Genomic DNA, 17,507 nt, shown 5'->3' on the forward strand with positions numbered 1-17,507 from the left:
TAGCATTCCACTCAGTAAACAATGAGATGCCAAAAAATCAATTCCAAGAATTTTAGCTACAGCTAACAATGTCTGATTCGATTGGGTCATTCGTGAGCAGGCAAAAAATGAAGCCAACACTAGCAACTGCTCGATGCATCTGTGAATATTTGATTTGGCAATGAGAAAGGCCTTTGAATCATGAACACATGAAGTATACAGTATTCCAGAGCAGAAAGGCTAATGAAAGAGTAACCTTTTTCTGTCATACAGTAATTGGGTGGGTGGTTCGTGCTCGTAGAAGAAACGGTTTGCGGAGAAATCCATACATGAAAATCGTATCATATAAGCAAAGCACCGAAACCGCTATGCATCTTCGTGGAATAATTAGAATTTCTTGGTATTTTCCATACGTATACGAAGAGCCAGTCACTGAATAACACAAACACAACCTCGCTTATCATCACCATCATCCTCCAATTCTCCGGATTCGCTGCATGGAAATAGTCCAAGCGGTGTAAGGAATAAAGCTCAGCAACCAACTTCAGTGTTATAGAAAAATTACAGATTAATAAATTAATATAAAGATAATCACAAGTTGGATTGGTATTTTTATCATCGTTGGCCAAGGTTGTTGTAAATTTCACGAATATCATAATTTATGCTAGGATTTCATATATTTTGATTGATTTTGGGTGCTCTAAGTAACTAACATTTTGTGAATTTCTCCATATGTTTGTCTATATATGTTGAACTTGTAAATTAACTAGATGAAACTTTAAAGGACGTCTCACAGCCATCAAACACCAAAACTTCCCGCTCAATATGTTTGAGGCTTTTAGGTTGCATTACTAAAATAAAATGCTTTGCATTCTCTCAGTTTTGACAATATTTTGGGATGGTAGACTGGCTCACTTCCATAAATTGGGGCATTTACTATATGATTGACACTTTAATTTCTCGCAAGTCCTCTCTGTCCTCTAGTGCAGGGAAGCTGACTTAGCATGATTAAGTCCATATCAGAAAATGCGAGAACTCATGAAGAATTTCTCTGATCTTTCAAAAGATTTTGGGTTTGCATGAAAAATCAGATCTTTCTTTTTGTCATAATCTGAGATATGAAGTTAGCATTTTGAGAATGTTGCGCACAGTGGAGACATCACCCATATTGTAGTTTTGCATTTATTTCCTCTAATCAACAAATTAACACTTGTGGAAAAGAATAAAAAATACTAATAAACGCAATGCTCAACACCTACTTTGTGTGCACTAAAGCAACAATAGATCAAATCTGCGAGGTAGGAAAGTTGTTGGAGCAAACACCAATATTTTTACTTTAATGGATACTAGAACAGTGATAACATAAAGATAATCTACAAGCTATTTCCTGAGATCACAGTCAAAACAAGGTTGAGCTAAACTGACCCATTTTTTACCAGAACAAATCCATTACCAGATCCACCTAAAATTTCTGGCATAACCATTATAAAGATTATTAGGACAAATGAAATTCATTTTGCAGACGCCAAAATCTGCTGAAACAGAAAGCATCCTACAACAAGAGTTATTTGTACTATCCAAAGAAATCATACTTAGTTAATATTTATATACTAGTAAACATGCACACGCATGAGTTTAATGCATTAAAATGGAACTCCACTATCTATCACACATGTTTAAGGTTTTCATTGCAAAAAAACTTCTTTAAATAACATCATTGTTTTATGAGTGAGTTTGAGACCAGTATACTTCAGCTACTAATATGATTGTGATTCTCCATGATGAGCGAAAATAAAGCCCAATTTTCAAACATCATGGAGATGCTAGTTGTACTACGTACTTCAGTTAAGCTAAATGGGCCCGATGTTCTTCTTCTATGGGATCAATCTGCAAAGGTAGCCCTTAGTTCTAGAGATAAACTGAAATTTTTTACTAAAGAAGACCTAGTACTTCAGATAGTAAGCATGAAATCATGAAGGCCTAGCAATAGTATCGGACCACAAGTTGGTGCAAATGTGATGTTGCTTAACACAGCCAATGAGGTATGAGACACCGTCTATGAGACGTATTCTTCAGATGAAAGTATATCGCTTTTATGAGTTGTTGGAGACCATATTCTTGTTTCAATAGAAAAATAATAGTGAGTGTTATAGTACACTTCCTGTTATGTGGGAAGAGTTGAACGGGTATCAACCTCTCAAATCTGATTTAGAGATCTTGAAGCAACCAGAGGAGTTTATGGTGGCTAAATTCCTCTCGAGGCTCAAAGTATCATTCAGTTCGTGGGCAGATTTTGTCTAGCAAAGAGTACCCCTAATATGAAAATGAAAAAGATCAATTCATTCATTAGAAGAAAGAAAATGAATGCGCAGTGAACTGACATTCTAACCCTTCTCGGGGAATTCCATCTACGAACGCAAAGTTTATGTTTGACTGATATTGCTCATCATCATTTAGTTATTGCATTTTTTTGTCATTGCTGGTCATAGGGAGTCAGGGTCCAAGGTGGGAGATGCAGCTTGGGTCGTCAACCTTTTCTTCACATTCTAGTATTGGTGAGGAGTGTACCTTCACTTCTTCAGTAGTCAGAGGCCATGGTGGCTTATGGCAGACGATATAGTCATGAGTTAGGGGGAGGACGCGGTGGTGGTAGAGGACATGGTAATCCAAAGTACACTTCAAATCACCCATATGAAAAGTGTTGGGATAAGTTTGGAAATCAAGCACGGGCAAAATCAAGCTTCCTATATCGTCGGAGTGAAAGATACTTAGCATGCTCCCCATGCTCCCATATAGGCTCAATAGCATGGTACTCCTGCTCGTGGTTCAGTTGTGCTGTCACATGAGGAGTATGACAAACTTGTTAAAAACACTAGGCAGTCACCCATTTTCCCCGCATCCTCAGGTACTTTCGCACATTCAGGTATTGCTTTGATTGTTGCCTCTAGTCAGCTCTCTCTGATCATTGATTAAGGATTCTTTGACCATATGACAAGTGAGTCATCAATTTTCACTTCAGTTGATAAGTCTATTTAAAATCCATCTGTTACTTTGCCTGATAGATCCGTAGCTCCTGTGATTGGTCAAGGGACAGTGTCTCCGACCAAGTTCCGTTCCTTGTCCACTGTCTTGCATGTTCTAAAGTTTCCTTCTATTTTATTTCCCACAAGTAAACTTACTAAGTCCCTCCTTTTTTCCCATTTGTTTTGGGGTCTAAAGACAAACAGGACGATAGGGGGGCGGGAATAAGTCTGGTAGACTACTATCTAGATCATAGCCTAGTCAGTGCTACTTTACATTTCACAGCCTCTCCTAGGCCTAGAAATCGTTAACTTGGACGTCATCCTCTATAGTTTAGAGTTAGTAGTTCTTGGTCTTGAGTTTGTTTCTCACTTAGATTGTGAAGTTTGTTAGATAGGTAAGTACCATAGAGTTCCTTTTTATTCTAGAGATGATAAAAGGAAGTTAGTTCCTTTTCGGTAGTTCATTTTGATGTTTAGGGTCCAGCAAGTGTTCAAAGTCTGTCATGTCATAATATTTTTTTACTTTTGTGGATGATAACTCATGCATGACGTGGTTTTATTTGACGGAAGAAAGATCTAAGGTTTTGTCTATAGTTCAAATGTTTCATAAAGATATTGAAAATCAATTTTCTAAAAATGTGTTTTACAGAGTATATGTCACAAGAGTTTTAAAAATATGGTATTTTGCATCAAACGTCTTGTACACATACTCCACAGCAAAATGTAGTGGAACGCAAACATCTACATCTCCTTGAATTTGTTGGGACCTTATTAATTAATGAGTATTCCTTACATTTATTGAAGAGATGTTTTGCTAATTGCTTGTTACTTGATTAATCAGATGTCCCCTCCATCTTGAATGAGAAGTTTCCTTACTCTATTCTATTTGTAGACATTCCATTATTTTCTTTCTCTTTAAGTGTTTCACTGGGTCTGCTTTGTTCATTCTTTGAGCCCAAGTCTAGATAAATTGGACCCTCATGAATTTTTTAATGACTAGAGATCCTCATGCAATTAAGTATATCTTTATAGGATACTCACATACACACTTGAGCATACTTATGTTTGTGCATGTGTGACATTTGAGGTGAATCCTTATTTCTCTATTTCAGGTGAGGACATAACATAGTTAATATCCTCTTTGTCTCCTCTTCCACTTCCTAGTGTGGTTCTCCTGATAGAGACTGTTGCTTCTTCTCATAAGACTCAAGAACTTACCATTTTCCAGAGCAGCAGCCACTACAAGTTTATAAGAGCAAGGGATTTGTCTCAAAATGTCACTCCATCATCATACTGGGATATGGGCGATGTTGATGGTTTCCTCATTGTCACAATAGAGTCTCATAGTGCCTTCGTAGTTAACACCTAACTCTTGCATGATGATTTTTAACCACTGCAACTCACAGACACCGTAGAGTGAACTCAGCCTCACCGCTACTGAGAACCCTTTTGTAGAGTCCATCAATAAAGCTGGTTGCTTTGCTCTAGAGCTTATGCCTCTTTGACGTCTTGTGTGTGGTTGTGGACTCAGTTTTGCTTTTTGTGCTTAGCTAGTAGGCTAGAGATCCTATAATTCTTTTGGCTGAAACGCCTTGTCACGAGACGAGCGAGAGTGTCACACTGACAAGTCGAAAGACTCTAGGTCCATGACATTAGGCAACAGAGATCCATACTATATGGCTTACTACATATCCTTTTCTGCTCAAGCCTTCAGGATCATACTAGAAGTTAAAATTATAGTTATTAGATTAACCCACAGCTAACCAATTCGAAAACAAAATACTATGATATAATATTCCTCTCTTAATTTCAGTGCAAAATGTAATGAATCATGACAAGTGAATAGAAACATGATCCTAGTAATTGTGATACAGAAGTTTGTGGTCAAAACTCAAATGTACTAGCATGCTACCATCAACTAAATAAAATCTATCTTTTGACTTCATAGGGTAGGTAGGAATTCCCAAAAGCCGAAGAGCTAACCAAACTATCAACAGGTAAACAGTCAACAGCAAATTAATGAAACATATTTGAACAAACTGATTAAAAGATTAGTGTCAACTAAGATTCTCAATTCCTTTAAGGGGATTTTATAAAATGAAAATAACAAAACATAAATTGAACAGAGGAATGAGTAGCTACATCTGTCATGATTCAACAGTAGAAAAAAAAATCTGAAAGGATGGAGGGAATACTAATCCAAGTATCAGACTCCACAAAACTGCCACTTATCATTACCTTATGTAAGCCCCAGTTATCATTACCTTATCATAAGATAACTGGTTCACTACAAAGTTTGCTGAATGGTTTAGAAAATACAACTCCAAAACATTTATCAGGATATTGAATTGGAACATAATATCAAATTTTATACATACAAAAGTTTCAAACCAGCATAAACAAACCAATATGCTTATCTTACTCTTCTAAACGCAGAAAATTCACAGAGAAAATTGCACACCTTGTTCAAGAAAAGATAATTTTAAGACCTTTTGATAGACAATAACAATCATAAGAAGACATTACACATAAAGTTTGCATTACAATGTAAATCCAAATTCATATGAAGTCAGCCAAAAATCTAACATAAGCATATAAGCGAAACAATACTGAAAAGCACAATAAACAAGCAGAGTACAGAAAATTATACCCACCTTGGTTCAAATTCCTTAATCTCAGCTAGCTCTTTCCCTAGGACATCTATCCATTGAACTCTCTTATTTTCAACAATTTTTGAACCTAAATCTGATGGCTTTTTTAGGCTGCTTTTTGGAACAATCTTAATTTCCCCATCAATCATATCATTACCAAGTGAAGATAAACTTGAAGAAACATGTTCAGTGTTTTCCAATTTCAATGGACAAGGAGAAAAATAGGGATGAGGAGATTTGCAAAAGCAAATGAAAGGACAGTGGAACTTACAGAACAAAACCCTCATGAAAATTCCTTCAAGAGAAACTGATTACAAGCAGTTAATATCCATTTCATTACAACAAAAAAGGGTTTAAAAATCCAATATTTTCTCTCTCTCTCTCTCTCTCTTTTTTTTACTGAAAATTCCAATTTTTCACCAAAAAGAAAACCCAAGTCCTTACTACTTAAAATAAGGAGAAAAAACCCATTTTTCAGGTTTTGATTGTAAATTAAAAAACCCAAAAATCTTCTACTGAGAGACCTTAAATTGTCATTTTTTTTTCTTCTTTTTTATTTTAGAAAATTTTAATCTTTCACCAAAAAAATTCTAAAATCTTCTACTGAGAGACATCAAAATAACATTAACAAGAATGGTTGAAATGTTGAAATTCCTCCACTTAAGACACCACAAAAACCTTATATTACATAGTGGAATAAAAACAATATTTCAAAAAAAAATCAATTCTTTCCAGTAAAGAAAAGAAAAAGCAAGAACAGAAAGAAAAAGCAAGAACAGTCTTGGTTTTTGGTACTGGGTTGATTGTAAGGCCACATTAAAAAAAAAAAGGACAAACCAAAATAAAAAATCTCCTCACAAGAAAAACCAAAATAATATCTGGGTTTTGAAGGATTTGGATGATGATATTAAACTCTCATTCTAATTTGAAGAAAAAAGTGCATCTGTCAAGAATGCCTCTAATTATCCATAAACTTCTGTTTGTTTTTACCGGTTTCTAGGGAGCTCATAAATTTGCCCCCCCACAAATTTCGGATTCGCTCCCTCTAACGTGAAACGTTAACTTTTAACAAGTCAAGTGGTTTTTGAGTTTTGAGTTTTTTATATGGTGTGAGCCTGCATAGTCAGGGGAAAAAAAAAAAAAAAAACCCCTATGGCTTACATCATAGGATGATCCAAACCGTTCATTTGATGGCCACATAGGAAATAGGTTGCCCAAAGACTCATTCCATAGGTTGATCCTAGCTCTTTGATCTACAGAGGAACAACATATTATGAAAACCTCTATAGATAGGAGCCTTGGGATCATTTGAGGAATTTTTTTGGGACACACCCTATATACGATGTGGCCTATAAAATGAACGGTTCGGATCATCTTATGGTGTAAGCTATACAGTTCCTTTTGAAAAGTACTAGAATCATCCTAAGGAAGTTTTTTTTACAGGACACACCCTATTTACATTTTGGCCCATCAAATGAATGGTATGGATCATCCTATCCTATGGTGTAATCCGTAATATACATCTTGAAAGGTACTGAACGATACGGGCTTACACCTTTTAAAAACTTGTTTGGAGTGTTTGGGCACAACCTATTTACTTTGTCGCCCATCAAATGGACGGTTAGGATCATCCTATGATGTAAGGCGTACAATACTACCATATAAAAACTCGTCTGTAACTGATGATATGGTTGAAAGGGAAGAAGAAGAAGATGAGGAAAGAGGGTGAGGTTACAGTTTCGTTCCTCCACCCTTAACTTATGCTACTATTTCACGTTAAAGTGGGGGCGAATGTGGAATTGTTGGAGGAGTAATTTATCAGTGCCTGATTTTATATACAACAGCCTCCATGCAAAGGAAACAAACTGTTCACCTTGAAATGACAATCATAACCCTGTGCACTACATTTCTCCCCTTGGAAAGCTCCTTTTTCTATGCATAAAAGCATAGTAAAGAAGAAACAAGAAAATCCATTGTCTTGAGATGGAAGGAAAGAAGGGAACATTATTAGTTGGAAAGAGTACAATGTATAATTAGGATCTAAGCATAATCAGAAAGTATTTGGAAAGTGTACAATGTATAGTTAGGATCTAAGCATAATCAGAAAGTATAAAGTGCTAGGTTATTCTTCAAGAAAAATGCTAGACAGAACAAATTTTCTTCTAATCATGTGGTGAGTTCCACAATCAGGATTTAAGCTGGCTCACATGCTAGGGGTGCAACTTGAGTTGGGCTCAACCCGAACCTGATGGGTTCAACCTGATTTTGGCTGGGTTGAGTTGGCATTTCCTCGGGTTGGGGAAAACCAGCCCCATAAAATTTCAGGTTGGGTTAGGGTGAAGACCTTAGGCAACAAGACCCTACTTAAACCCGACCTGCCCCCTTATTTATTTATTATTATTATTATTATTTTTTTTGAGATTTTCAAAATCTTAGTGTTATGTTTTTGTTTTTCTATGTTTTCTATTTTTGCTCAGGGCTAATCCAAACCCAACCCGATTTAATTTGGAAAAAATGGGTTAGATGGTTCGGGTTAGTTGGGTTCGGTTATGACCATCCTTGATCCAAGGCTTGGGTTGGGTTGGGTTAGGTTTAGAGGGAATACTATCTCGACCTGACCCAATCCGGCCCAAGTGGCGCACTACCACACGTACAAATTTGAGACAAGAGAACAAATCAATGTGAAAATTCATAAAGTTTCAATGATCTAATTACATGGACACATACAAATTTAGATTCATTTGACCACACAAGATGCAAATCAACCAGAAATTTCAATCAAGGTTTTTAATTCTCTTATAATCATCAAGGAGATGAAAGTCTGACCTTATGGATGGGGATCAGAGTAATGCAATTGTTGTAGGAGAGGTCTGAATTTATCAAAATCAAGCATCAGATTCCTTACATTAAGCATAGAAAAATGAAAATATCAAAGCGAATGAGAATTGCATATCAAAGAGAAAATTTCTATCTGTCAACATTAATTTTGGATAATCCAACCGTACGGCTCATCGTCAACACTTTGTAGAAGGTCTCGAAGGTAAAAGATCAGACCCAGAGAAATTAAATCATGAGTTTTAATGACAAATGATCTACATTTGCTGAGAATCGAAACATATTATGCTTCAAAACAGGAGAATTTATATGGTTAGTGTGGGTACTAAAAGTACAGTGGTGCCCACTTCAAAGGATGATCCAAACCGTTCATTTATTGGGTGTCAACATAAATAGGCCATACACCATAGATAATCTCCACATGATGATCCTACCCCTCCGATCAGTAGAGGGACTGCACATTATAGAAACCTCTAGGATCATTGATTTTTGTAGCCTTGTCCTTAAAAACACTTAAAGGTAAGACTCTGTTCATTTTGGATTCTTAGAGTTGATTTGATTTTGAGTTTACAGAGAGTGGATTCCAATGAAGGAACACGGCAGCTAGCTTTAATGGAAGGGAAGACACGAAAGGAGAATTTGGTTCCTTTGGTGTGCCCTAATTGCTTTGCATCATGACTAATCAGTGAAGCATCTATGAAAAGATTCATGCATTTCATTTTAGCTTGTGTCCCAGTCCCATCACAAGGAAAGAAAAAGTTAGATGGCCCTCTTACCTTTTTGGAAAAGGGCTTGGGACCCATCTTTATAGAAACGAATTTTACATGTGAGAATCTTTTTTTTATTTGAGAGAAAAACCCAGTTTGTATAAATATTAAGCTCATATAATTTGGACAATTTATGAGTAATTCTGTTTACAAGGTAAGGCTATTAATATGTGCTAATTTAGACCAATCAAAGGTTAGATTGGTCTCACCCTTGTTGGGACCCGGGTAGAACTCACCCTTAAAAGCTAACTGTCAAGGGCAGGGTGCCCAACTCCTTATAAGCTTTGTCACATCCATTCAGTTTACCGAGGTGGGATCTTTGCTTTCACATGGAACCCCAACAATCTCCCCCTCGACGTGGAAGCAACCTTGGACCTATGAGATCTTCCCCCAGGGATTTCGGATGTGGGATCTTTGCTTTTATGAAACCCTGACAACCCTATGCGACTCATCCTTCTAGAAATGTACAAATGATATGAAATACCCAGTTCGAACATATCAACTAGTGGGCTCAACTAGTAATGAGCCAAAGTCTACAAAAAACATCAATATCAAAATTGTTTGATCAAAGAACTTTTGCATGCTAATATGGATGAATGACTAATTTATATATGTTATAAATACAATTCATTTGATTTGATAGATGATACTGGCTTGCTATATGTGTGTAACATATCAATCTATCTGTTATACATACTAAGCGTGTTTCTTTCTGTAGGGAATCCAACCAGGTAGAACTCGCCTCTAAAAGCTAGCTGTTAGAGGGAGGGTGCCCAATCCCTTATAACCCATCCACATCCATTTCACATGTCCAATGTGAGACTATTGCTTTTGCGTGGAACCCCAACAATTTCCTGCCATTCGTTATATTTCCATGAAAAAAAAATATTGGAGAATTTTTTTTGGTAGTGATAAATTGACCCCCATATATCTTAAATCAATCCTCATATAGGGCAGTGCTAGAGAGAGAGAGAGAGAGAGAGAGAGAGAGAGAGAGAGAGAGAGAGAGAGAGATGGGGTCGATTTAAGACATTAGTTAGGTCGATTTATCACTGCCCATTTTCTTCAATGGAAATTTTTTACTAGAGTTTATTCTGTTGTGGATTTTCTTACACCTCGTGCATAGCATGGGGAGGGCTCATCATTTTACACAATGCTTAGCATAGGTGGAGCTCACCATTTTACACCTAATGTTTTGATATAGTAGGCCCCAAATCATGCATAGAGTGGGACCACTACTTTACATCATGTTTTATAAGGTGGGTCCTATCAAGTCCACTCAAACCCATGCATTGATGTGGCATCCTGGTAAAGCTCTTCCCCTACTTGAATTGAAATCCCATAGGTAGTAGTAGAAATTTGAAAAAAGAAAAAGAAGAAAAGAAATGATTTGGGGTGATGACGTGCGTGGGGTGCATGATTATTGCAAGATGTTTGTGTGAAAGCCTCGTGTCCCTTTGAGAGGTGCATAATTATTAAACCTATATGATGTGACATAAACTTTGTAATGTTATGTCTCATATTGTAATTCTCAAAATTGCACTATAGTTTGGGAAAAAATTATTGTCTAAGGGTGGGTCCAATGTGACATGCTTTGGTGATGATATTTGATGCAGTATGTGCCATGACAGATGCTTATGTGGAGGAACGTGACCTTCAGAAACAACCTTGGAGGAGGATGCTACATGGAAATTCTGAGATATTGAGGCAACTAAGTGGCTGGAGTCGATACTAAGGTAGGCAAGAAGAAATGATTGTTAAGAACTTGTACATCGTTTTATATTGATTTTACTTGTGTTTTACTTGCTAATTAGGATTTCTATTCGCGGTTCATTTACAGTGTTAGATATTTTCAAAATGAAGAGCCTTTTGAAAATAAATTTTGAATTAAAAAGTATTTTATCTTGGGAAAGGTGTTTTGAAGTAGGAAGTGTGGGGGGAACCAAACTTTTAGTCTCAAATAGGAAGTTAGAAAATGTGGAGAGGGGTTTATATACTCTCTTATGGTTTTCTCTCGTGCTTTTGTAGCATGTGTGGGCTTTGACAAATGTATGCGCAAGCGCGACGTGGGCTATAGGGCGCTCATGGCGCTTTTTGGCTCACCTTGCACTTTGCATGACACGACCCGTCGTGTACGAAAAGAAATTGGTTAAATGGGTGCGATCAGAACTGCATATTGGCAATCAGACGCAGTCTAATGGTTGTGGGAGGACGGAGGTTTTACATAAAACAAGAGTCACTCCACAAGTGATCTTAACCGTTGGAAAGTGATCTAGCATGATCCAGCGATTAGATAAGCACCCCCTACCCCCCCCAGTGATCAGGTCAGGTACCTAGAAAGGTGCTTTTCAAATTGAAAAGACTCCAGCTGGTCTATAAAAAGACCAGAAACACACCATTTGCTACATATTAAGAATTTACATTTCTCGTACTCAACTCTGAGAATTCCAAACACTTTCTACTCCAAATCAAAGCCCCCCAAAACGATTTCTCATTTCTTGTTTATTACTTTCTTCTCTAGTTACTGTTATTCTACAGAAACAGTAACTAGTGCTTTCTCAAGGGCTTGAAAAACTCTAAGGACGCTTCGAGTTTCGATTCCGCTTGTGCATAGTGTCATCAAACATAAGTAGAGCATCTCTACTTGAGTTTATTGTATCTGGGAGGCGAGTTCGCAAATCCCCTTTGCACACAACTGGTGGGGGCGAATATTGTTTTGAGGAAAGCGACAAGTCTCGCGCCTTGAAGCGAACTGATATTCAGATTTCCCACCATCAACAAGTTTTATACCAACATTAAGTTCTTTTTTTCGGATTTTGAGTTAAAACACTGATTGTCATGAGTAGTAAGTTCAAGATACATTTGGCTTAGCCTGGACATTGTTAATCTTATTGTCCACACTATATTATATTCCTTAGTTAAAAAAGAAAATCTTCTTTAGAGAGAGCTATGGAAATTAAGTCCATGTTTGGTAATCATTGAACTTTTTTCTTCATGGAATATTAGCTTATCTAGTGTTGAGAGAGGGATAGAGAGAGCAGGAGAGGGGGAGAATTCAAAGTGCTTAAGTGAGGAGATGATGCAAACTAAATTAAATAAGGAAAACTAATACTCTATTTTGGTTAGAGTAATCCGTTTTCCCTTTTTTCATCTAATTCTCACCATCTCCTCACTCATGCCCTCTCAATTCTCTCTCTCTCCCACCCTCTCTGCCTCTCTCCCACCACTTGATACACTGAAATTCTATGGAAAATTTTTCCATGGCTGCCAAACATGAACTGAAATAGAAAACCCAAATGGAAATTATTAGACTCTGCAGTTTTTTTATTTCATATCAACAAGTCCAATTACATTCACAAACCTATGCTAGAGGTTCTATTTTTCTCCATTTCACTCTGGCCTAAGTGTAATTGTTACATAAGTCCCTAGTGCCACCCCCACCACAATAGCCACTATCAATACATTCACAATCAATCTTCTAGGACCACATTTTCCATGATCTTTATCATCTTCTATTCTGCATGAATCCGGAGTTCCATCCTTTTCTGCCCATTCTGCAGTGTTCCTAGCATCAAGAAACTCATCACCATTCACTCGCTCTGTCGTTTGACTCATCTTTTTTTTGGCATCAACAAACTCACTAGTCTTTTCTTGTTTATCTTTCACCATACCATTCATCGGGACTTTTCGAGCTTCTATAGACCCATTACTCTGATCTTTCACCTCACCAGGTATAGCAGTCGGAGTAGCCTTTTTCTGAATGTCACTAGGGATATTTTCGGATTTTGGCTCCTTTGGGGCTTCTTGACTTGGAAATTTCTGGTTTGGTGTGGGTTGAGGCAGTGAAGTGACTTGAGGTATTTTCTTTGGCATTGTGATGGAGAGAGTCCCATTTACGAACTTTGCAACGACCTCATTGATGTTGCAATTATCTGAGATGTGAAAATTACTTTGAAAGCGGCTCCATCTGTTACCATCTAGCGGACGTTCGCCGCTAAGCCTTAGGTTGCCCAAATTGTCAAGTTGAACTTTAAGTTTGTCCCTTCTGAATCCTGCAAAGAAGAAAAAGAAAAAGAAGAATTAGAAGAGCACGAAGAAGAAGCGATTGATTATTAACATGAATGGGATCGTGCTATAATTTGTGATGATTTCCATCTATGGAAAATTAAAAGCAGAATATACATTTTTGCAAATGATACTATGATGGGTCCCACTTTGGGTGTGCGTACATCCACATGAATGTTACGGGACTAAATGGGTCCCACTTTGGGTGAAATAAATCAGTTTAGATATTTGTTATTTTTAAATTTTCTCTCTAGTTATTTAGTATAGGTAGGATTCTTGATAAGAGTCATCTAGATTAGGGGTTTTCTATAAATAATATGTATGTAACCTTTCTTAAACCAATGAAGAATGTTATCCCTGAAATTGTGTTTTCAGCACAAAGGAGGACCAACCCTCAAACCAATGAAGAATGTTATCCTCAAATCCGTTGCGAACCGTTTCAGGTTTGTAACATTTCGTATCAGAGCAATCGATCTTACATCATGGCTGCATCTTGAGAGAATTTGGATTATGTACATGATTTTCGAATAATCAAAGCACTTATTTTGGAATTGATGGAAGGAGGTCGACGGTTTGCAGAATGCTTGGACAAAATTAGTATAGTAATCGAGGAAATGCTCAAAGATAGAGAAACAAAATATTGAAAATGTTGATGTTTGGTTAGAGAAAAGTGCAAGAATTGATGGCGACGAAAATGGGTGAGTTGAACACATTACCGAAGAGCATATTAATTTGTCATTTCAATGGGGTGCCAATGAAAAATCATTTTTCTTTCCAACTTGGATCAAAACGGATTTTGAAAGCAGGGTTCGAATGATCGCGACCACTATTTTTGAAGAGCATGAAAGGCTAATATCAACTATGTTTTTCAACAAGATGATAACCAATAAGATTTGGGACTCTGATGGAATAAATTATTTTTTCCAATAATCCAACCTTGAGGACAAGGTTGATTTCAAGCCGAGTGGAATGTTACGTGACTACATGGGTCCCACTTTGAGCAAAATAAATCAGTTTATATATTTGTTATTTTTAGATTTTCTCTCTAGTTATTTGGTATAGGTAGGAGTCTTAGAGATAAGATTTATCTAGATTAATTAGGGATTTTCTATAAATAATAGGTACGTAGCCTTTCTTAAATCAATGGAGAATTTTATCCTTGAAACTGTGTTTTGAGCACAAAGGAGGACCGACCCTTCCCTCGGAGTAGGTCAAGAGGCTGATCTTCACTCTAAGAAGATCAAATATACTGCGAACCGATTCAGGTTCGTAATACATTAGCATGATCTCGACCTTTCATTCTGTAGGCTCTATGGTGGAGATGATATGAGTAAGAAATCTCACATTTATTGGACCGTCCCCAGCATTGGATCATCAGGGGTGCAAATCGGCTGGGTCGGGTTGAGGCCAACCCTAACCCAACCCGAGAGGTAGCATTCCGTCAACCCTAACCCGGACAAATCCGAGGCTCAGGTTGTGGATGGTTAACCCTAAGCCAAGCCGCATCTAAATCTCTGAACCATAACCTAACACGTCTAACCCATTTTTCTAAATCAGGTCAGGTTGGGTCGAGTTGCCATGAGGCAAGAGAATAAAATACATAAAAATAGATGACCCTAAGGGCCCGTTTGGATGCCGAGAAGATTTTGATTTGATTTCTCACATTTGCAGCCCATTTTGCATTGCGATTTGGATCCGGATCAAATCCTTGGATTTCAAAATCAACGACTGATAGTGAAAAAAATCAAATTTCCAAATATGCTGTGGAAATAAGTAATTGGAAATCCACAGATCTGGAAGTTTCCTTCACCCTCTTTGCTCCTCAAGCTCTCCCCTCCAGTAGGAAGTTACACCCCCCCTCCCCCCAACATGAGCTGGCGGATCTATTTATTTTGTATTCAAACTCAATTCCAAATCCAAATGCAAAATCTGAGGTGTCCAAACAGGCCCTAAGATTTTGAAAATCGCAATAAAATCAGAGAATGGGGTTGGGTTTGGATTGGGTAAGATTGCCCAAGGCCCCAACCCTAGCCGACCCGAAATTAAATTGGGTTTGCTTTTCCCAACCCAACCCAAGCTGAAATCAGGTTGAACACATTGGGTTCGGGTTGAGCCAGGCCCAAGTTGAACCACTACGATCAATTGCTTGAAACTGGATTGTTTGAGCAATTGTTCTACATTGGTGGCCTCCCCTACTTGACTGAAAAGAGCGCCAATATCAAAACAAGGGATATGGGTTGGACAAACTCAAGCTTCTCATTCATTTCTCATAGTATCTGGCTATCTGCACTCTCTTATTTTAATATTGTCTCTTTTTCTTTATTTACACTCTCTGCATTGATGATACAATTCCAAACAAGCTAGCTACCAACAACCAATTAGAGAAGTTTAAAAGAAGGAAGGGCTGTCAATATCAAACAAGGGTTGCAACTATTACATTATATTGTATTGATTATAATAATAAAAGAGGTATGAGAAAATACCAGGGAGATAAACCAAGAGAGTATCTGAGGCGTCCCCTCGTATCCAATTGGATGATGGTTGGAAATCTAGGAACAATCGAGGGTTAGCTCCACTTTTGCTATCCATCTCTTTCTCTTCTCTTCACTTCCTCTCTCTTCTTTGTGGGGATAAATGAAGGAGTTGCAATAGTTTATACTCTCTTTCTTTTGTGAAGATATGGAGTTGCATGAGTTTATATACACAAAGATATAGTGTATGAGAGTTCTATCTTTGAGTATTCTTGCAAAGGGAATTATTCCTTTCCAATTTGGAAAGGGTCAAGTTGTTTTGTTGCTTGAGTTATCCCTTAGTCTTGTTGAGGTGTTCACCTCTTTCATGGGCAAAGTGGAGGTTCCTTGTTCATCTCTACTCCCTCCCTTTTGGGCTTTCCTGTCAATCCTAGTTGTCTTTTTCTTTTGTATATTGCCTTAATTTATTGAGTATTTACATGCTAAGCGCGTGAACTCCATTAGAAAAACTACAGTGGGCCCACTTCAAAGGATGATCCAAACTGTTCATTTATTGGACCACAACGTAAATAGGCCCTACACTGTAGATCCTGTCCATAGGAAGATCCTAACCCTCCGATCTATAGAGGGATTGAATATTATAGAAACCTCTGTAGATCAGGCGGTTAGGATCATCCCATGGAGTTGATCTGTAAGGTAAAAGCTATTTACATTCTGGCCCAACAAATGAACGGTTTGGATCATGCTATAAAGTGGGTCCCACTATACTCTTTGAAAAATACTGGACTTCACCTGCACACAACCATGGTTTGAAATTTCTGGCAGGGCCGACATCCAAAGTACATGAATCCGAAATTCTGAAATTTTGCTGAAATTTCGCTGAAATTTACAAGATTTCCACCAAATTTGCCAAAATTACTGAAATTTCGTAAAATACTGGAATTGTTTTCCGAAATGTTACATGATTTTGGCCAAAATTTCGGTTTCGGTTGGGGCCGAAACCGACATTTAAAAACTTGCACACAACATGTAAAAACTCGATCAGCTAAGGGTGTGGCATTAATTTTTTATTATTTACTAGTTGCAGCCCCGGGCATTGCACAGAAAAACAAACAAACGAAAAGAAATCATACGTCATGTTCAAATCGGAAGTTGCCGAAATATGTAAAATAGAAAGAGGTAAAAATTAAGAGTGAAACGTTTTGGAGAGAGATATTTTAGGATCGAACAAATACAAAAGAACATACTTGTTTTTTAAGTGTTTAAACATTGGAGGTGGAATGAGGAGAGATATTTCAGGAGGATTTTCAAAAACTTTCTAAAAATATGTAAAGTGAGATTTATAGATAGAGAATTGGAAAGGAATGCAAAGCGATAATAAACAACCAAATTCTTCGAATGAGATTTACAAATAGAGAATTGGAAAGGATTGCAAAGTGATAATAATAGCAAAATTCTTCGAATGAGATTTGTAAAGTGAGATTTTAGGAAAAAATCGGGAAGTGATATTTACGCCCCTTTTCATCACCAGGGACACCCAGCGTCAGTGTATCAATGGCAGAAAGGGGGCTCATGTACTTTATGTCAGAAAATCCAAGAGGCTTTGATTGCAAAGTACACTGGCAAATGGGTGTCCCTGGTGATAAAAGGGGCGTAAATATCATTTCCCTAAAAATCCAGTGAAAATCTTAACAGGAATTTTGTTCGACCCATGAG

At 37.4% G+C, this 17,507-nt stretch overlaps 2 protein-coding genes across 2 annotated transcripts; both read right to left on the minus strand.

Moving 5' to 3' along the window:
• Nucleotides 1-334: 334 nt before the first annotated feature.
• On the minus strand, nucleotides 335-6,727 carry LOC143885135 (uncharacterized). The gene is made up of 2 exons (XM_077389145.1): nucleotides 5,657-6,727; nucleotides 335-472 (listed from the first exon to the last, which is right to left on the minus strand). The coding sequence occupies exons 1-2, from the start codon at nucleotides 5,938-5,940 to the stop codon at nucleotides 409-411; spliced, it is 348 nt and encodes a 115-aa protein (XP_077245260.1). The 5' UTR covers nucleotides 5,941-6,727; the 3' UTR covers nucleotides 335-408.
• A 5,831-nt stretch (nucleotides 6,728-12,558) lies between these two features.
• LOC143883555 (uncharacterized) lies at nucleotides 12,559-16,102 on the minus strand. The gene is made up of 2 exons (XM_077386894.1): nucleotides 15,804-16,102; nucleotides 12,559-13,307 (listed from the first exon to the last, which is right to left on the minus strand). Exons 1-2 carry the CDS (start codon nucleotides 15,907-15,909, stop codon nucleotides 12,646-12,648), a joined length of 768 nt encoding a protein of 255 aa, XP_077243009.1. The 5' UTR covers nucleotides 15,910-16,102; the 3' UTR covers nucleotides 12,559-12,645.
• Between the last annotated feature and the right edge of the window lie 1,405 nt (nucleotides 16,103-17,507).

This window comes from Tasmannia lanceolata, unplaced genomic scaffold, assembly GCF_043159265.1.
Source record: "Tasmannia lanceolata isolate RefF3 unplaced genomic scaffold, GAP_Taslan_0.1 ptg000008l, whole genome shotgun sequence".
NCBI lineage: Eukaryota > Viridiplantae > Streptophyta > Magnoliopsida > Canellales > Winteraceae > Tasmannia > Tasmannia lanceolata.